The sequence below is a fragment of the Dama dama genome, chromosome 4 (genome assembly GCF_033118175.1).
Source record: "Dama dama isolate Ldn47 chromosome 4, ASM3311817v1, whole genome shotgun sequence".
NCBI lineage: Eukaryota > Metazoa > Chordata > Mammalia > Artiodactyla > Cervidae > Dama > Dama dama.
Window position 1 is genome coordinate 11300535 of NC_083684.1, and position 21339 is coordinate 11321873.

Consider the following 21339-nt stretch of genomic DNA (forward strand, 5'->3'; position numbering starts at 1 on the left):
TTTCTGGAACTCTCTTGCTTTTTTGATGATCCAATGGATGTTGGCAATTTGATCTCAAGATGTGTCAGAGAAGGAAAAAATGCAAAGAGATTTTCATTCATTCATTCATTCATTCATTCCCACGTTTTATGAATTCCTTCTACATGCCTATTGCTGTGCCAGGGGCCCCAGATAAAGAGGTGATTCAAGACATGATGTAGGACTGGTGGTGTTAATGTTTACCCAAAGGAGATCGATTGATAAACAATATTAAGAGTTAAATAACCGTACATTTATTGCATTTACAAACAAAGTCAGTGAACTTTGAAAGTCTTTTGTTTGTATGAAACAGCAGGATGAAGCTTTGGGAAGTGAGTTGCTCTTTAAAGAGAACAGGTCATGAGGGGATGGAGAGGGAGCAAAGGTAGACGGGACAGGGCTAAACCCCCAGGGGAGTTCCTCTCTGGAGACGGCGCTTCTCTTTCCTGTGGGACTGACCCTGAAACACTCTTGCCCGGAAGCGTCCGATGCCACCTTCCAGTGGTCACGGGCTCTACACCCCACACCGGGTTCGGAATCTCAGTCCAGGGATTGGCAGTCACAGAAAGAGCCCAGACGTCTGATCCAGGAGAGCTGGCGGGGGGAGCAGGGGTTTGAGGGTCTGAGTATTTCATGCCTGGGGTGGGGGCTTTGCTGTGAACTTGTCCTCAGATCTGACAGGAGCAGAAACCAAGGTCCGGCTCTTGGTCCTGCCCAGAGGCCTGACTAATGAGGTGCCTTCAACAAACGGGGATGCTCAGAAAAAGGCACAGAGCCAGAGCACTGAGCTGTGGACACCGTCATCCCGGGCAGGGGCCCTTCCTGCCTCCCTGGCACCGTCACGCGTTGGCTTCACAAACCCCCCGGGGTTATGGCAGACAGTGTAGTCGCTGGGCCGGGAAGTGAGCTTTTACTGCCTAAGCCCCCACCTTGTGTTTGAACTCGGGCAGCGCTTCTGTCTGTATGTCTATTTAGCACATGCGTGTGTGCTAAATCGCTTCAGTTGTGTCCTTCTTTTTTGACCCCATGGACTGTAGCCCTCCAGGCTGCTCTGTCCATGGGATTCTCCAGGCAAGAATACTAGAGTGGGTTGCCAGGCTCTCTTCCAGGGGATCTTCCCCACCCAGGGATCAAACCCTTGTCTGCGGCATCTCCTGCATTGGCACGTGGGTTCTTTACCACTAGTACCACCTGGGAATCCCTATTTAGCACATAGAGGTAGGTATTATCATCCCAACTCGAGAGATCAAGCTGTCAGTTGAGAATCATTGGGCCATAGCCCCCGGGTGGTAAGTGGTCGATCAAGGGTCAAAGTCCAAGTCTTAACGAATGCCTACATCTTTGCCCTTCGCTCCAGCCACCCTGTTCCTTCCGGTCCTTGACATGATATTAGGGCACTCACACAACAATAGGGGTGTGTGTGTGTGTGTGTGTTTTAGTCACTAAGTCGTGTCCAACTCTTGTGACCCCATGGACTGTAGCCCAGAAGGCTCCTCTGTCCATGGCGTTTTCCACGCAAGAATACTAGAATGGGATCTCGGGGATAGAACCCAGGTCTCCTGCATTGCAGGCAGATGGTTTACCATCTGAGCCACTAGGGAAGCCCAGGAATAGGTGTGGCCACCCCGTTTACCTAGGGCACTTCCACTTTCTGCCTGTTGAGTGAGCAAAGTTAGTAACAGCATCCCACTCATCCCCTGCTCTCCAAGAGTATCCCATTTTGGATGATGCATTATATGCTCACCCTACCTAACAAGTTTTGGGTTGAAATAGACACATTTATCAAAACCACAGCTCCGAAATGTGAGTACAAACTATAATTTGGCTGAGAACCGTGAATCCGGCATCCCACTGTGCAACAGTAATCATCCAGGAAATGTATCCAGATGCACCGTGTGGAAGGCAGCCAGCCTGGAAGTGACTCTGACCCACCACGATTTAGAGACCTGTGAAGGGGACTTTGCCATCTGGCAGCCTGGACTGGCTCCCTGGCCAGGATTCCAGCCACGTGGTTCCCAGAGTCCAGTTCTCAGGCACTGTGGGCTCTGGATTGTCCTTTGGGTACCCGGGTATCTATGGGAAAATAGTCCCAGTGAAAGATACGGATCGCCAGGAGGGCTGGTTAGCAGAGTTACCATGTGCAGCTGGGCAGGCTATACACTGCACAAAAACACTCAACCCATGGGGCAACAGTGAAGGATGCTGTTTTGTATTCTTTTATGAGATGGTCAGTCTGATGCAACCGCAGGCGGAGACAGAGGAAGGCTCAGGAAGACGAAGGTCATTATACTCTCTGGTCCTAGAGACAGGAGCATAGCATGTGCACAAGGAAAAGGAAAGACACCAGGGTGCTCAGGAGGCAGAAGGAGGGAGCGGGGCAGATACTGGCTGTGATTTTACTGGGGTTTCTGTGGGAAAGGCCAGGCTGGGCTGGGTGGACAGTCAAGGACTGGCTATTTTGAATCATTTTGGCAGGAATTGGGCTATAGGGCTGGTCACTAATCAACCCTGAGTATTCTTTGGAAGGACTGATGCTGAAGCTGAAACTCCCAGTACTTTGGCCACCTGATGCAGAGTGGACTCAATGGAAAAGACCCTGATGCTGGGAAAGATTGAGGGCAGGAGAAGGGGGCAACAGAGGATGAGATGGTTGGATGGCATCATCAACTCAGTGGACATGAGTGTGAGGAAACTTCGGGAGATAGTGAACAACAGGGAAGCCTGGCGTGCGGCAGTCCATGGGGTTGCAAATAGTGGGACACAACCTAGCTACTGAACAACAACAATTACAGGCCTCCTGTCTGGCTGACGGATAGATAAGGCAGAAGAGCGTTGCCTGGGGTGTATGAACCAGCTACACACACTAAGGAAGAGAGGGTCTCTGGGTTGGTTAGTTTGCATATCAAAGACCGCCCTCGGCCCCCAGGGGAGCCCTTTGTTACTGAATTGGAGCGCCCAGGAGGGGCCTGCCTCTCTGCAGCCAGTGAGGTTCTGAACATGTCAAAACATCACATGATACACAGAAAACTTTAAACATTTACAATACAGATGCCCACACTTCGGTTGCCAAGGCTCGCAGCTGTGCCTGTTTGGAGGTGGAGGAGTGGGGAGTGGTGGCCCGAAATTGAACCCTTCCAACTCAGCTCGCTGCCTTGCAGTCCCAGAGCACCTGGGGCTTAACTGGAGGCAAGATAACAGGGCATGCACATAAGGATTGCACAAGGGCACTAAACACGTACTGGGCTGCTGCCCTCTGCCCGGCACTGGCCTGAGTACTCATCTGTCTGTGTGTGAACCTCAGACCAATTTGGAGTCGATAGCCCTTTCTCTGTTTTATAGATGAGACCATGGAGGCACCAAGAAATGAAATATCTTTCCACAGTCACACAGCCCATCCATAGAGTGAGCACATACCTTTCCAGCCTGTTTCCCATCATTGATGTAAAGTCAGAACCGCCCAAGGCATGTGGGGCAGATGAGCATCCGAGCAAGGGAGAAAGCAAGGAAGCCTACTGGGCAGCAGCTAGGACCATCCTTCCAAGCCTCCTAGTCTAGAAAGGGCACACATGTGCAGTCCCAGCCCTCAGTCGCCCTCTGACATTGTGGGTCCTCTTTGACCACCTTGTTCTTTGCCACCAAACTTCCGTCTCTTCGGCTACTTTACCCATTCAACATGCAGCTACTGAGACCTGGGCAATGCAACTCACTGCTGTGGATAAAGGTAAATAAGACATGGTCCTCCCCTAAAGGAGCTGATGGGCTAGTGGGAGACACAAGAGAAAGAATTTTTCAAAAGAAAGAGACAGGAAGAAGAGGGAGGAGGAGGGAAGGAGAATCATAGCACAGAGTGGAAGATGGTTGAAGACTGATGTGTATGAGTTTTAGGGTAAAGCAAGAGATGTTTGATGCTTTCAAACTGTGGTGTTGGAGAAGACTCTTGTGAGCCCCTTGTACAGCAAGGAAATAAACCAGTCCATCCTAAAGGAAATCAACCCTGAATATTCATTGGAAGGACTGATGCTGAAGCTGAAGCTCCAGTACTCTGGCCACCTGATGGGAAGAGCTGACTCATTGGAAAAGACCCTGATGCTGGGAAAGATTGAAGGCAGAAAGAGAAGGGGGTGACAGATGGCATCACTGACTCAGTGGGCATGAATTTGAGCAAACTCCAGGAGATAGTGAAGGACAGGGAAGCCTGGCGTGCTGCAATCCATGGGGTCACAAAGAGTGGACACAACTGAGCAATGAGGAGATATTAACTCCACTAGGGATCTCTGGGATGGCTTCCTGGAAGAGGCGACTTTGGAAGCCTGATTATTGACCACCTGCTCTGAGGCTTCTGTGGTGAATCACATCACACATGTTGCCTCCTTTGACCCACAGTTGACCTCATTGAGTAAATGTTATCATCCCTGAATTAGAGAAGAAGAATCTAGGGGTCAACCAACTTACACAGGAGCTCCAGGACAGAAGTGAGTCTGGGGCCCGAGAGCCCTAGCTTGCTCTGCAACCATGGATGGATCTCGTTTCTATGCAGTTGTCTTGATATCAGAACAAAGAACTTGGGCTTAGTGACAATGAGGCTTGAATTTAGATCTCATCACTTCCTGCCATTAGAATTAGCCTCTCTGAGCCTCGGTTTCCAATGACTAGCAGGATAACCTTGATCCTTCGGAGTCTGTCTTCATGTTGGGAGTATTTTGCTGGGAGGGTCAAATGAGATGTGTGTGGAAGGTCCTGGTACAGTGCTTGGCAAAGAGCACCCGGCCAGTGAGAGATGCTTCCCCTTTCTTCTCTCCTCATAGCCCCCAGGCCCACTACTGTCCTGCAGCACAGGGCAGTGGCTAAGACTGTGGACGCTGGAGCCAGGTGACAAGGGTTCAGATCTGGTATCTGTTGTTGCTGTATGCCTTTGGGTGGTTACATCCCTTCTCTGCGCCTCAGTTCTTTCTTCTGGAAAATGAGGATGAAGTGGTACCCTCCTCGTGGAGGACGAGATGTGGATGGGATGAGCTGGTGTTTGCGGAGCGCAGAGAACCCTGCCTGGTACATAGGAAGCTCTGAGCAGAGGACACTGGATAAATAAATCTAGACTCTTCCCCACTTTGCCCCGCTGCTTCTCACCTGAGAGCCTGTGCCGTGAGCTCAGTGCAGCCTGAGCAGAGGAAAAGTGTAAATATTCACCTTGCCGTCATGGATGGGCAGAGCTGTGGGTGGCCGGGGCTGTTTACCGGGTGCTCCGGCTCACGGAGGCCGCAGGAGCAGGGAGGCTGAGCGTCTCCGGGCCTCCAGAGCTTCAGACCCTGCTGATGGAGGGGCGACTGTTTTCTCTTCCTGCGTCTCTGACTCACAGAAGACTGTCAGTCATATCCTCACTTACAGGATCTCACACGCTAAACCCACAGGCTTTGATGTCAACCTCGACTCGGAAAGGAGGAAGTGGATTGTAGTCAAGGCTGGGCTGTGCTCGGTCATCAGTCGTGTCTGACTCTTTGCGATCTCATGGACCGTAGCCCACAAGGCTCCTCTGTCAACGGGATTCTCCAGGCAAGGATACTGGAGTGGGTTGCCATTTATTTCCTCCTCTGGGGGATCTTCCCGCCCCAGGAATCGAACCTGCGTCTCCTGTGTCTCCTGCTTTGCAGGTGGATTCTCTACACCCTGAGCCATCAGGAGGTGCATAGTCAAGGCTGTAAATGACGAAATTAGAAGAAGGAAACTTTATAGTGCACTGGATCTCAGCAGACTCTGCACATTAGAATTGCCCTCTGGAACTCACAAAATACAGACAAATAACTAGGCACCACCCTGGCTTGAAATAAAAATGCGCTATTAAGGTACTCAGAGCATCCTGGGGGCCTTAGCCAAGTGGAATGGTGCCGTGAAGGATGAGTAGCATCAGGATCTCCTGGGAGGCTTGTTAAACCTCTGAGTGCCAGGCTCCACCCCCTTGGGATTCTGATTCTGCAGGTCTGGGGGTGGGCCTGAGAACCTGCATTTCTAAGTCTCCAGATGAAGTGATGCGCCACTAGCACCTCACAAGGAGAAGCTGTGAGGTGAGGTTCTGAGCTGTATAATAGATAAAATCAATCATCAATCAAAGGTATCATCCACCAGGTCTTCCCAGAGAAATGTGTCTACTGCTTTTTTGGATTTAAAAAAAAATCCATGGAGGAGGAAATGGCAACCCACTCCAGTACTCTTGCCTGGAGAATCTCATGGACAGAGGAGCCTGGTGGGCTACAGTCCATGGGGTCACAAAGAGTCAGAGATGACTTTAGCGACCCAACAACAAGAAAAAAATAAAAACAATACATAAACTAAAAAATCTATATTTAGACCTTCAGTTCAGTTCAGTCGCTCAGTCGTGTCCGACTCTTTGCAACCCAACGGACTACAGCACGCCAGGCCTCCCTGTCCATCACCAACTCCCAGAGCAGGATCAAACTCATGTCCATCAAGTCGGTGATGCCATCCAACCGGCTCATCCTCTACTGTCTCTCCAGTACCATGAGACCTTGAGCAATTGAAAAGTGCCTGTCTCCACTGATCTTCACTTTTTTCCTCCTTCTCTCTCTTCTCCCTCAGCCATTGTGCCCTGGAACTTCTTGCTGTTGAGATGCTCAGCACATATATGTTACAGGGAGTGTCATGTGTAGTTCAAGAGTTCTGCAGCAACGAACAAGATAAAGAGGAGCTGATTCTGAAAACATAGAATGTTCTTTGCTGCCTTTGATGGCGGGTCACATGGATCAGCCCACGCGGCGGGATGTGAATTTGCTCTTCTTACAACAGTTGAATCAAGTGAATTGTTGAGCAGGCAGATGACAGCACTGATCTGGGGAGAAAGAAGAGTTTCTAAACCTGTGTCTGAATCCCAGTGTGGGAGTCAGTATTGTCATATGAAAAGCATAAGGAGGGCTCAGGTCTCCAATGTACTAGATTTTGTGATAACATTCATTTATCTCTCCTGGTCCAAGTGCCTTTTTGCCTTGATGAAGATGAAAAAGTAAACTGACGGTTCTTGGGAACAGAACAATCCACCCTCACTGTTTCCTCCAGGCGTCTCCTCTATATACCCGCCAAGCTTGTTCTTTTCCATTCTTTGACCACAAGAATGATTGGTGGTTTCCGGGAGCAGTTTAAAAAAGTGAAAACAACTTGTGGAAGAGAGAACCCTAATTCTCTTTTATAAGTGATCTCGGAAATGTCAAGTTAGCAGTAGAAAATTCCATTTTTCACTAGATGTAGGATACTGTGTAAAGTCTCATTCTCTTTGGGAGGCTTTTCAAACAGATTTTTTATAGACCAGCTAAGAACCAGTCCGTGTGACCTAGAAATCATGGCACTGGAGAGACCACGGGGATCAAGTTCAAGTTCCCAGCTTGTCTAGTCTTTCCCTTCGTATGTCCACGTGCAGTTAAGTGTGTGTCCCTTGTTTCCCACACATTTGAAGAGTGCAGTGTGCCAACGTGGTCTTATCCCAGGTTCAGTGGTTGGAATTGGCATTCTCACTCCATTGGTTTAAGTGTATGACTGTACTTTTAATAGTATCTTTATTTTATTAATATCTGTTGCCTCTAGAGGAATGCAAGCTCCAAAGTGATAGGAACCTTTATAACTCGTTCACCTTTATCTTTCTGGGAACTCCCATAGGGTTAGGGTTAGGGTCTAACATACTACAGGCAGTCATGAAATAGCCCTCTAGTGATGGAATGAGTGACAAAGAAGTGACAGGCTGAGGTTCAAGGGATGACTGGGAATCAGCCAAGAGAAAAGACAGGAGAGACGGCTACAGGCAGTGGAACCTGTATGTGCAAAGGTCCTGTGGTGAGAGGGTGTGGTGCTTAGGAAAGACTTGGCATTTTTCCACATGCTCAGTCTGTCCAAAGCTAGAGTTGTGGTATATGATGAGGAGGTAGAGAACCTCTGTGTCAGAGAGGCCCTTTGAAGCCATCTTTCCATTGTCTCCTACTTCCTTGAGAATCTGATGCCGCATCCTGAATCTCAGTGCCCTGACAGGAGCGCCTATTCCATAATCAAAGATTTTTTCTTTTTTTGTTTAATTAGAGGATAATTCTTTACAATAGTGTCATGCTTTTTGCCATATATCAACATGAATCGGCCCTAGGTATACATAGGTCCCTCCCTCTTGAATGCCCACCACCTCCCTCCTCATCCCAGCCTTCTCAGTTGTCATAGAGCACCAGCTTTCTCACTGGCTATCTATTTCACATACAGTAATGCATATGTTTCAATGCTTTTCTCTCAAGTCATCCCACCCTCTCCTTCCCCTACTGAGTCCAACAGTCTGTTATTTTTTTTAGATTTTTTTAAATTAAACTTTTAGCTTTGTACTGGAGCGTGACCAGTTAACAGTGCTGTGATAGTTTCAGGTGGACAGCATAGGGACTCAGCCGTGTTTCCATTCTCCCCCAACCCCCCTCCCATCCAGGCTGCCACATAACATTGAGCAGAGTCCCCTGTGGTATACAGTAGGTCCTTGTGGTTATCCAGTTTAAATATAGCAGCAGGTACATGTCCATCCCAAACTCCCTAACTATCTCTTCCCTCATTCCCCCTCCTCCCCAGCAACCATAAGTCCCTCTCTAAGTCTGTGAATCTGCTTCTGTTTTGTAAATAAGTTCATTTGTTTCATGTCTTTTTAGATTCCACATATAAGGGAGAGCATCTATTCTAAACTCCAGTGGAGTGGGTAACCAGAATTTCAACCAGGCTCAGTCATGATTCCAGAAGCTGTGTTAGAAATTGTCATTTAATATACTGAATATGTCTCAGGCAGGTACGAAGCCTTTTATACAGATGTACCTGCTCCTCTGACCTTCCCAGGTGGCACGGTGGTAAAGAACCCGCCTGCCAAGCAGGAGATGGAGGTTTGAACCATGGAAAGATCCCCTGGAGAAGGAAATGTCAGCCCACTCCAGTATTCTCGCCTGGAGAATCCCATGGACAGGGGAGCCCTGAGAGCTACAGTCCGTCGGGTTGCAAAGAGTGGGACACAGCTTAGCAACTAAAACAACCACCTGCTCCTCAAATTGTTCATCTCCTGTGCCCAGATTTTCTGGAATAAGATCTTGCTTTGAACTGCCCATCTGTTGATAAGAGTTGAACTTCAGGACCGCCCCCCCCCCCTCCCCAAACAACTCCCTCATAATTATTGGCCTTGGATTTCCCACTGTCTGTGCTCTGCTTGAGGAGACCTCAACAGCCCTGGGATTAGGACCGAGCTGGTTGAAATCCGTTCACCTATCTTAACCTGAGACAGAGCTATCCAGAGTGGATCAGTGAAGCCTGCCAGACTGATGTCAAGGACCCATGGCTTCCTCTAAGATTTCCATGTCAGCAACTTGAGTGTTTAGCTGCTGCTAAGCTGCTTCAGTCATGTCTTGACTCTCTGCGACCCCACAGGCAGCAGCCCACCAGGCTCCTCTGTCCACGGAATTCTCTAGGCAAGAGTACTGGGGTGGGTTGCCATTTCCTTCTCTGAGTGCTTAGCAGGATGGACAAAAAGATTAACAGCAGAGCGGCCAAGGAGTCGGGGACAGCTGAGTCTGACCCCAGCCTTACCACGCACATGCGCCATAACCCTGGACGGGTTCCTTTTCCTCTCTGAATCCCCGTTTTCAGGTATAAGAGAGAAACAGAGTGTCCCACACGTGATGTAAGGATTTAAGGAAGCTCTTCAGCCCAGTACCTGGCACAAGGTCTGAGGCAGGAACCACGGCCGCTGTGACCACTGCACGGTCAGCTGCAGGGAAGGGAGGCAGAGGCTTGCGAGCTCTTACATCCTACAGAGGGAAGGGGAATCAATTAGAAACAAGTACATGCAAATCTCCATTTACTGCTGTTGCTGGGAGACTGGATTGTCTTGTTCATTTTATGTTCTGGGTCTGCAGGTAAATTGCAAAATCCTTTTTATTGAAAATTCACTCCGTCTTCCGCAAATGTTTATTGAGTCCATGCTGTTTGCTAGGCACGTGGGAGAAACCGAGGATAAATTAGATGCTGATCTTGCATTCACCTTGGGAGTTGGAGAAGGGAGGGTACAGATTTTCTATAAATGTGAGGGAGAGCACTTTTCCGCTTAAATACAGAATGCTGAGCATTATTTATTTTAGACAATCACTGAGGATCTTGCAGGGCCTCTCATTGCCTGAGTGAATTAATTAAGAGCTAAAAGAGGGGGTGGGAGTGCTGCAGATAGAGGTGTGCTGAGCTTGTGTTTACTACCCATCACCATTTATACAATAACAGACATCATAATACTACATGTGCTACTCGTATATTGTGCTAACTGTATGTGCATTTATATTATATACATGCGTGTGTGCTCCGTTGTGTCTGATTCTTTGCAACCCCAGGGACTGTAGCCCACAAGGCTCCTCTGTCCGGGGGATGCTGCAGGCAAGAATATTGGGCATGGGTTGCCACGCCCTCCTCCAGGGGCTCTTCCCAACCCAGGGATCAAACTCACATCTCTCCTGTCTCCTGCATTATCAGGCAGGTTCTTTACCACTAGCACCATCTGGGAAGCCTATACATATATACATATAACACTAGTTTTAGATTGTATATATAATTATATATACACAGTTGTCCCTTGCTATCTACAGGGCCACACCCCTCCCCCAACAGAAATCAAAATCCAAGGGTGCTCAAGTCTTTTATATAAAATGCGATAGTGTTTGCATATAACCTATGCACATCCTCCATGTACTTTAAATCATCTCAAGATTACTTATAAGCCCTAATACAAGATAAATTCTATGTAAAGAGTTGCCAGAGGTGAATTCAAGTTTTATTTTCTGGAACCTTCTGGAATTTATTTTTCCAGAATATTTTCAAATCACCGATTGTTGCCTCCACAGATGCAGAATCAGTATCCATGAGGGCTGACTGTAATTGTATTATATAATATATTTACGTATTATATATTATATATAATGCTCACATATATTACATAATAATATAAATATGTAGGTAACCCAGTTACTTCTGTCACTTCATTTTATTACCACATGTATCTTTCTCTTTAAAATGGAAATGGTAACTTTCTGCTTGGGCCAGAGACTAGTTACGCTGAGGGTTAAATCTCTGCTTTATTCCCGCTCTGCAAAGCTAAAGAACAAAGAAATCTGCAAAGTGACAAGGGGCTTCCCCATTACGTCAAACCCCTGTTATTTCTCGTGCATCGATTCAACACATTTTACCAAACACCTGCTCCATGCCAGGCTCTGCCTGGGCACTGGGGTGGGGAGCCCACGAGGCACCATCTCGGACCCCTTGAGGCGCATGGATGGGTCAGCGAGCAGCCACAGAAAGTGGCGGCTGCTGTCCTGGAGGACGTTCAGCGGCGGCCCTGGAAGAGGGCAGAGGTTCTGCCTGGGATGCTGGGGAGACGGGCGGCCTCAGAGCGAGTACTGTGAGCTGCAGAAGGGAGTGGACAGCCAGGTCGTGACAGGAGAGGGGAAGCATTTGGGGAAACCGGCACTGTTGCAAACAGCATGTGGGGCTGCAGAGTAGATCATGGGTCTGCTCCCACTGCCCGTATAACCATAATAATATGGAGAAAAATGGCAATAGGAGTCTAGTGGTAATGAGTGCAAATGCTTATTGAGTGTTCCCTGTGCTAAGCCTGTGGATGCATTATGCCCTACAGTAATCTTAGAATTTATATAGTATGCCATGTGATGTATATGCTATAAAATGCAGAGGAGTGGACGGTTACTCAGGGTCGCTCAGCCGGTGAACACAGCACATCAAGCTTTGCCACATCACACCCTGGTGGCCTCGGCCCGGGCCCCTGACCTCCGGGAACCTCAGCTCCTTCCTCAGTAAAAGAAGGAGCTTGTTCTGAGAACACCTAGGGATGAGGGTCAGGGCCACTGTCAGTGATGGCTCAAGTGTGTGTAGCTAGGGAGTGGATATTGGCAAGGCGGCGGCTGTCTCTTAGTGAGGTGACTGGGTCAGATCCCGGGGGGCTGGCCTTGTGCAGTCAAGTAAACGGTGTGCATTTCATCCGGAAGGCGGGACAGGCGTTGGGCAGCCTTGCAGCCCATGAGGAAATGTTCAGTGGTGTGTTTGAGGAAAATCACCCATCACACTGTGAAGTCCACGTGGAAACAGCTGGGCTGGTGAGAGGGGTGTTGTCATAGTCCAGGGGAGGAGGTGGCGGTCACAAGGGATGGTGAGCAGAAGCAACATCTGTGCCAACTGGGAGAGGGGTTCAGCACGACTCCACGCTTCCTGTCTTTAGCAATGAGTGAATGGTGCAGCTCCATCCACTGAGGCAGGAAATGCAGTGGGAGGAGTGTTTGGGGTTGGATCATGTCCCCCTGCACTCGTCCAGTTCATAAATTAAAATCCTAAAGCCCAGCACCTCAAAATGTGCCCTTGTTTGGAGGCAGGATCTTCACAGAGGTCATCGAGTTACAACGAGGTCATAAGGGTAAGCCTTAAACCCACAAGACTGCTGTCCTTACAAGAAGGGGGGTCTGTGGGCACAGACGGGCACAGGAAAGAAGACCAGCGTGAGGAGACCCAGGGAGAAGACTGCCATCTGCAAGCCAGGAGGGAGGCCTGGGTCTGCGCCCTCCCTCACGGTCATTGGAAGGAGCTGACACTCTGAGTTCAGACCTCCAGCCTCAGAACCATGAAACAGCAAAGTCCTGTTGGTTAAGCCGCCCAGTCTGTGGCATTTCGTGACGGCAGCCCTTGCAAGCTCATACAAGGAGTAACTCATTTGGAGAGAGCCATGAGTTATGTTTTGGATCGCTTGAGTCTGATGTGTGGTTTCTGGAGAGCCACGTGAAGACGGCTGGTAAGATGTAGTTCAATACACAACTGTGGGCCTCGGTTGGGCTAGAGAGATTAAGGTGTATCAGGAATCTGCCGCTCCAGCATCTATTACACAGTGTGACGAGGTAGCATATAGTAGAATCTGCAAAGGAGTGGAGTGGATAAATGTCAGATTTGCTTAAGGGCTTCCCTGGTGCCTCAGATGGTAAAGAATCCGCCTGCAGTGCGGGAGACCTGGGTTCCATCCCTGGGTTGGGAAGATCCCCTGGAGAAAGGCATGGCTACCCACTCCAGTATTCTGGCCTGGAGAGGAGCCTGGCGGGCTATAGTCCATGGGGTCGCAAAGAGTCGGATATGACTGAGTGATTTTCGCTCACTTATTTAAGGACGGAAGGCAGGATAGGGACTACACAGCTATGAGCACCAGCTCTAAGCTCCCACCCGAGAAGTACCAACAGTACCCGTTGAATTTTCAAGTATCGTCACATTGGTTGCTGACATTTACACTCTGGTGGGCTACACAGCCCACAGGGTCACACAGAGTCGGACGCGACTGAAGCAGCTCAGGACGCACGCAGAGGAAGGATAACCCCTTTTTTGTTCTCTAAAATGAGGAGATACAGAAATGAGCCAACTCCTTGGTAGTTGAGTAATTAAGAACCTGCCTGCCAGTGCAGGGGACACGGGTTCGGCCCCTGGTTGGGGCAGCTAAGGGGAAACCAAGCGGTCTCGGGGCTACTGAGCCCATGTGCCACAGCCGCTGAGCCCGCCCTCTGGAGCCCACGTGCCCAAACTGCTGAGCCCACAGGTGTGACTGCCGAATCCTGCATGCCTGGGCCCAGGCTCTGCACCCAGGGAGGCCGCCTCAGTGAGAAGTCCTCACACTGCAGCTGGAGAGTAGCCCCTGCTAGCCACAGCTAGAGAAAGCCCAAATGCAGCAACAAAGACCCAACGCAGCCAAAAATAAATAAATAAATTTTTTTTAAAAAGAAATTAACCAAAATACCAAAGCTATTCTTAGAGCAGAGAAGAACAGCCCGTCTAGAGTCTCAGGTTCATGGCCATGGTCTAAAATGTTGACCTCCAGTCGGGCATGTCAGTAATGTGTCTATTTTAGACGGCAACTTAAAAGTCCACTTAGCTCGAAATGTCAAAATAAGTAGACAGCATGGCATAATAGAAAATGGCAGTAGCTGGGAGTCAAGAGACCTTGCTTTGCATCTCAGGTCTGCCTCAGAAGAACTGGGTCACCCTAACCTTTCAGAGTCCCCTGTCCCTGCTCTATAAAACAATGAGGAGGAGGGGGTAACTGGATGAGCTTATAAATCTGACATTTTCTGATGCTCTCAATGTTGCCTTTCATTGCAAATGTTGGGAAGAATTGTGTTTCCACAAACTGACCTGCCAGCCTTATTGAGTCCAGCAACATGAAAATGTAAATAAAGTGAGAGGCGGTAATTCATATCACAGATGCCTTTGGTGGAATAATTTCCCTCCTTAATAATTTCTGCCTCATGAAGATGGTTGATGGAACACTGGAAAAAGATAGCATTTGGTTTTAGGATGCAAATTAATTAGCAAATTGGGTTTTACTGGAAGGTTTGTGAATGCATGCGATTGTAGTATTTTGCCCACTGACTCAAACTTCTGACCATACTGAAAAAGGACATGAGAAGATTACCCATTCCTAACTACTTTCGTGATTTCTCTTGAACCATTTGATATTTAAACCTCACTTACTGGCTTTTTCTTCATATGCTTGGACAGCTCAGCTCTGGGTGTAATAAGCCACTATGGGGCATGGATGGTTCACACTGACTGAGTACCATGTTTTGTGCCAGGTGCCGACCTGTGTTACACGTCACCTCATTTCACACCCCCAGAGCAGATGCTGTTAGGCACATCATACCTTCTCTGCACTCAGCGTGCTGCAGTTTGCTCACTCAGGGCTCCTAACTGGCTGTGGAAGCACGTTTGGTCTCTAAGGGCAAGCCAGACATGCCTAAGGGTTACTGCTGCAGAAGCAACCCTGAACCCACATCAGATGGAAATTTGGTGGACAGATACTCCAGCTTCCTCACCGCTTGGTTCGGATAATCCCAGGTGCAATCTACATTTGCTCATGGAGTTCCTTAGAGGGACCCTGTTCCAGTTACCATGGTGGATGTTGACTTGATAAACACACCCTTTATTGACTGCCTCCTATTTCTGTCTTGATATCCTGGTGTTTCCTGCAGTCCTGTTCCAGACAAAGGCTGTTGTTGTTTGTTGTTCAGTCACTAAGTCATGTCGGACTCTTTGTGACCCCATGGACTGCAGCACACCAGGCTCCCCTGAACTTCACCATCTCCCGGAGTTCGCTCAAAGTCCTGTCCATTGAGTCTGTGATGCCATCCAACCATCTCATCCTCTGTCGCCCCCTTCTCCTCCTTCCCTCAAGGTTTCCCAGCATCAGGGTCTTTTCCAGTGAGTCAACTCTGTGCATCAAGTGGCCAAAGTATTAGAGCTTCAGCAACAGTCCTTCCAATGAATATTCAGGGTTGATTTGTTTATTGACTGCCTTCTATTTCTGTCTTAATACCCTGGCATTTCCTGTGATCCTATTCCAGATAAAGGACTTGCTCTCAAAACCCTTGCCTCAGGATCTGCTTCTGGGGAATCCAAACTAGGACATCCTCCAAGATCCCTGGGGTGTAGGTAATATTAGTGCTGACTTATAGATGGAGAACCTGAAGTCCAGATGGTTAAATGATCATTGTTCTGTCTTGGTACCAGGGTTTTGCTGGCTCTCCTTCCTCTATACCAGTGATTCTCAACCAGGGGAGATTGTGTTTCCCAGGGAACACTTTGAAATGTCTGGAGATATTTTTTTTAATTCATTTATTCTTTAACTGCAAGGTAATTGCTCCACAGTATTGGTTTCTGCCATACACCAACATGAATCAGCCATAGATATACACATGTCCCCTCCCTCTGAACCTCCGCCCCACCTCCCAGCCCATCCCAACCTTCTAGGTTGTTACAGAGCCCCAGTTTGAGCTCCCGGAGTCATCGGCAGATTCCCGTGGGCTATCTATTTTTCATACGGTAGTGTACGTGTTTCCAGTTGTCCCACCTTCTCCTTCCTCCCTACCCCTGTGTCCATAAGTCTGCTCTCTCTGTCTGCATCTCCACTGCTGCCCCGCACAGAGGTTCATCAGTACCTCTTTCTAGATTCCGTATATGTGCGCTAATATATGATACTTGTTTTTCGCTTTCTGACTTACTTCACTTTGTGTAATAGGCTCTAGGTTCATCCGCCTCATTGGAACTGACTCAAATGTGTTCCTTCTTATGGCTAAGTACTGTCTCATTGTGTATATGCACCACAGCTTCTTTACCCATTCATCTGTTGATAGACATCTAGGATGCTTCCATGTCCTAGCTATTGTAAATAGTGCTGCAATGAACAGTGGGCTATCTGTGTCTTTTTCAGTTTGGTTTCCTCAGGGTATATGCCCAGTAGTAGGACTTGCTGGGTCCTATGGTAGTTTTATTCCTAGTTTTTTTTTAAGGAATCTCCATAGTGGCTGTTTCAATTTACATTCCCACCAACAGTGCAAGAGGGTTCCCTTTTCTCCACACCCTCTCCAGAATTTATTATTTGTGCATTTTTTTATGATGGCTGTTTTGACCTGTGAGGTGGTATCTCACTGTAGTTTTGATTTGCATCTCTCTAGTAGTGAGCGATGTTGACTGGAAATATTTTTGGGTGTCACAGCTGGGGGCTTGCTGCTGGTACCGAGTAGGTGAAGGCCAGGGACCCTGCTAAACATCTCACAATGCACAGTTCAGCCCTCTGCAATGAAGACCAATCCAGCCAGAAAAAGGTCAATAGCACCAAGGCTGAGAAATCCTGCTTTTCGCCCAGCAAGACTAGCTGTCGGGTGGTGGCTCTCCTGTGTGACTTGTCTGTGATATTTCACTTCTAGGGCCAAGCTGTGGCTCAGCTGTGCTCCACTGTCCCCAGCGTGACTGTCTTTGGAACGGCTTCTACTTTCAAGCATGAAGCCATCAAGGACTCCGTGACCCACCTCTTGGACAGAAACGCAGACTATGTGCAGGACGTGAAGCGGTAAGATGCTTGTTCTAAAGGCACCGGGATGGTCCCTGCACTTCTCTCTTAAAGAATTTCTCTCAGTCGTGTCTGACTCTTTGCGACCCCATGGGCCCAGGTCTCCCACACTGCAGGCGGATTCTTTACCAGCTGAGCCCCCAGGGAAGCCCAAGAATACTGGAGTGGGTAGCCTATCCCTCCTCCACGGGATCTTCCCGACCCAGGAATCAGACCGGGGTCTCCTGCATTGCTGGTGGATTCTTTACTAACTGAGCTATCAGAGAAGCCCCTTCTTAAAGAACAGGAGCATCATTTAGAGAAGGGCTAATAACAGTCATCAGCTCAGTGGTAAAGAACCTGCCTGCCAACGCAGGAGACTCCGGCTGATCCCTAGGTTGGGAAGATCCTCCGGAGAAGGAAGCAGCAACCTACTCCAGTGTTCTTGCCTGGGAAATCCCATGGACAGAGGAGCCTGGCGGGCTACAGCCCGTGGGGTCGCAGAGTCAGACAGCTGAGCATGCACACACTCTTTCTCAGTGTCATAATGCCATAATGATGAACATGCATGTTACTAGCTCTGGGCTATTTCACATGGAATTCGCTCATCTAATCCTCTCAACAGCCTTATTATTATCCCCATTTTGGAGAGGATAAACCCAAGGAACTGAGAAGTTACGTAACTCACCAAGCTGAACTGTGAGAGCTGCTGCAACACTCCCATAACACGGAGAAGTTTGTTTCTCACTCATTCACATAACAGCCCCAGGGAACGTGGACTCCAACCTGGGTGTGACTGAGAGCCACCAAAGGACCACGGTGGGGACAAATGGGACACAGGTTTGGAACAGTCACTGGTGCTGCAGGGAGAATGAATGGGAGACGGGAGCCTGAAGGCAGAGGTGTCAGTCTGCTGGCTGTTGCGGTCTCCACGGGGAGACTTTGGTTTATAATCGGATCCGTATTCCACCTGTGATCCTGAAGCCATTGATCACGGCCATGTGCACACCACCACAGGGAATCAGATGGCACACCCAGCTGCCGCCACACTTGCAGATAATCTGTGGGTCTCCGCCCTGCTGATTCTCAGCATTCAAGGCTGATTCCCAGGCTCTGCTCCACCCACAGCCCCTGGGAGGATTCAGCCACATCCCAGAGCCACTGTTTATGTATTTTCAGTCTCCAGCACAAAACTGTAAGCTACACAGGATTAGGTTGTCCAGCTAGCATCATAACAAAGAAACCATTTTCTCCACATCCCTGATTAAGATGAAAAATTGAAGGGCTGCAAGACGGGAGATCTGGTTGCTTGAAGTGATAGATTTGGAGCAGATTAGGTGAAACTTGGGAAGTTTCTTGGAAAGGAAAGCCTTCTGATGGTCTGAATTCTCCCATTTGATTTTAGATTTTGAATGGGGAGATCTACATGCTATTTAATGTTGCCCCAGTATTTCCCATGAGGTGTGAAAAGAGAGCTTTAAAGCTAGATATTAGAACTTCACCATCCATTTCTCAGATGTCCAGAGATCGCAGGCATTTTGTAAAAAATTTAAGTATAGATGATTATATTTTCCAGTATAGTTTTACAGGATATTGAATAGAATTCCCTGTGCTATACAGTAAATGCTTGTTGCTTATCTATTTTATGTATAGTAGTCTGAAAGACTTTCAGAATATACTTTTGCCTGCTTTTATACACCTCAGGTGGCTGTTTATTCTTTTGGCTCACTGGGCCTTCGGTGCTGCTGCTCACAGGCTTTCTCTAGCTGCAGCGAGTGGGAGTGACCCTCTCTGGTTGTGGTGCTCGGGCGTCTCGTGGTGGCTTCTGTTGTTGTGGAGCACAGGCTTCAGAAGTTGCAGCACTCAGGCACAGTGGCTGTGGGCATGGGCTTAGTTGCTCCGTGGCATCTAGGATCTTCCCGGAGCAGGAGTTGAACCCGGGTCTCCTGCTTTAGCAGGCAGGTTGTTTACTAAGTAGCCGCCAGGGGAGCTCCTTCCTTTCTTTAACTTGCATCTTTCAAGCTGTGACCTGATCCCCCCGTCCTCTTTCCTTTCATCCTCTGAAGCGATATTTTTGCAAGCATCCTCTCCTCTGTTCCTGCCCTGACCAGCTTAGTCAGTACCAAGTATCTGTGGTGGGCCGGGTACTCTGCTAGGACAGCAGGTCCAGCAGAAACCACCGTGAGAATCACTGTCTTCACGGAGCGGAGAGTCTCAGTGGGGAAGACAGGACAGAAGATACTGAAAGGTTCATTGCTTTGCACTTTGGTGTGCACTCTGGTGGAGAAATGCAAGGTGCTAGTGAAATCAGCACAGGCACATGGGGAAATCAGACGTGTCATCCATCAAAGGGTGAGATTCCGACTGAGAACTGAGGGATGAGAATTAGGCCAAAGGAAGAGCGTTTCTGACCCAGGGGAATGGCGTGTGCTAAGGCCCAGGGTCGGGAGAGACTTGGTCAGTTCCAGAATCTGTAAGGAGACCAGTGAGGCTGGAGGACGTGGTCAGAGGATTTGGGAGGTGGTAGGAGAGAAGCAGGGGATGGCAGCTCTTCTGAAGAGGTTCCAGTCCACACCAGGGAGCCTCTGTGGTCCCCACACCCCAGGAGCTGCACCATCCCCTCATCCCCTCACTGCACTTGACCTGCTCCGTTAGCCCGGAATCGACGATTTCTGCTGATGTCAGAAAAGCAGAAGATAACAGCATCTGAGGGTCATCTCCTCCGACCACCATCCTGCAAACATGACCTCCAACACTTCCTTGAGTTTTTAAGTAGAGGTCCTAGGATTAGCCTAAAAATGACTTGAGAAGTCACAGGTATATTTATACTCTCTGTCCCATGAATCCTACCCTCAGGAAATAATCCAAAAGAAGATAAAAGCCACAGGTCCATGTTGCCTGTTTGCAGAGCCAAGCGCTGCTTCTGCCTCACTGTAGGCGCCCAGGATGGACCAACAGGGTGAATTACAGCATCGTCTGTAATTGCGAAAATCCAGAACCAGCCCCCATCAGCAACAGAAGGGAAATGGCTCGGTAGATTACACTACACCCACACACTTGAGTATTATGCAGCCCCTAAAAAAAAAATACTAGTTATGAAGACTCTGTCAGAAAATGAAAAAAATATCCGTAGTAGCATATTGAGTGAAAAAAGCAGTATGCCAAATTCCAGCTACACTGTGATCACAGCTTTGTATAAATCCTTGGCGTGTGAGGACATAAAATGAAAGGGAAAAAGATCCACCCACTAAGATGCAACAGGAGTGGAATGCAGAGTGACTTTTCCTTCTTTTCTGATCCATGGATATTATCTGTTACACAATGCTGTGTGTAATCAACTAGGAAAAATAATAGCATAAAATTTCTTGGGACGGAAATTCTTTTATCAACCAGTCAGTCTGCTTCTTTTGAACATGTCTGCAGCCTAGAACCAGACATTTTAAAGAGAATGGGGGAAAAATATTTATAATACAGACATAGCCTTTATGTCACCCCCCCCTTCTCTTTTCAGGAGGAGAGAGATGAGTATGCTCTTTGTTTCAGGAGAGGAAACAAAGTGGATGAGTTCGAAGCTTTGAATTGTGTGCGTCTGACTGTAAGGGCTTTAAAAATAAAGAGGAGAGAAAAGACCAGAGGGAGCACCAAGGTGGATGGCCCCCCCACCCCCCACGTGGGAGCTCGAAGACTGGGAAGTATTTTAGTCCATAGAGAGGGGCGGGGAGTGAATCCCACGCCAGGTGTGCATCTGGCCTCTCACTCTTTAGAGCATCTTAGTGAGACCATTTGGTGTGTATCCAGCAAGATGGAAATTCCACATCCTACAAATAAAGAAGCTGAGGCCAAGTGGAAATTAACAAACGGCCTAGCCAGCAGGAGAGAGCAGAGAGAAAACAATAGAGAAAGGGTTCCTTCCTAGAGGCGGTTTTGCTAAGTGCCAGTGGGAGGTGTCGGTAGTGAACTTTTACTAAGCAGCCTACTGTGTGCTGGGCTCGCTGAAATCGCCTCATCCCTCTGTCACGAGTTCAGCGGTAGTGGTTAAAGCCGTGGCAGGAGTGAGTTCTCAGAGACGAGGGGATTCTGAACGAGAAGACGTGCAGGAGAGCCAAGGGCCCAACTGGAAACGGAAGTTACGATGATAAAGGGGAATTGATCTCTTGATTGACAAAGTCGAAGGGCCGCTTGCCCAGTAATGACCCAATGGCAAAGGCCACCACTCAGGAGAAATTCCCCACTGGTCCAAGTGGGCGAGAAGCAAAGAGGCATCACTTTCTGGAAAGGAGCCAGGGGTTGGGGACCAAGGACAGACAGACAGGAAAATCTCGGGTCAACAATCCCCAAATATCTTGCTGCTGAATTTGGCAGAGGATCTCTGAGCTGGGGCTATTTCTGTTTGCTTCTTAAGTCTGCAG

At 48.5% G+C, this 21339-nt stretch overlaps 1 protein-coding gene across 1 annotated transcript in view; it reads left to right on the top strand.

The window, feature by feature from the left end:
• The window catches only part of VAT1L (vesicle amine transport 1 like), a 166278-nt gene that overhangs the window by 55462 nt on the left and 89477 nt on the right, over positions 1-21339 (top strand). Inside the window, exon 4 of the mRNA XM_061138075.1 lies at positions 16809-16951. Within this exon, the coding sequence (XP_060994058.1) occupies positions 16809-16951 (143 nt within the window). The remainder of the gene's footprint in view (positions 1-16808; positions 16952-21339) is intronic.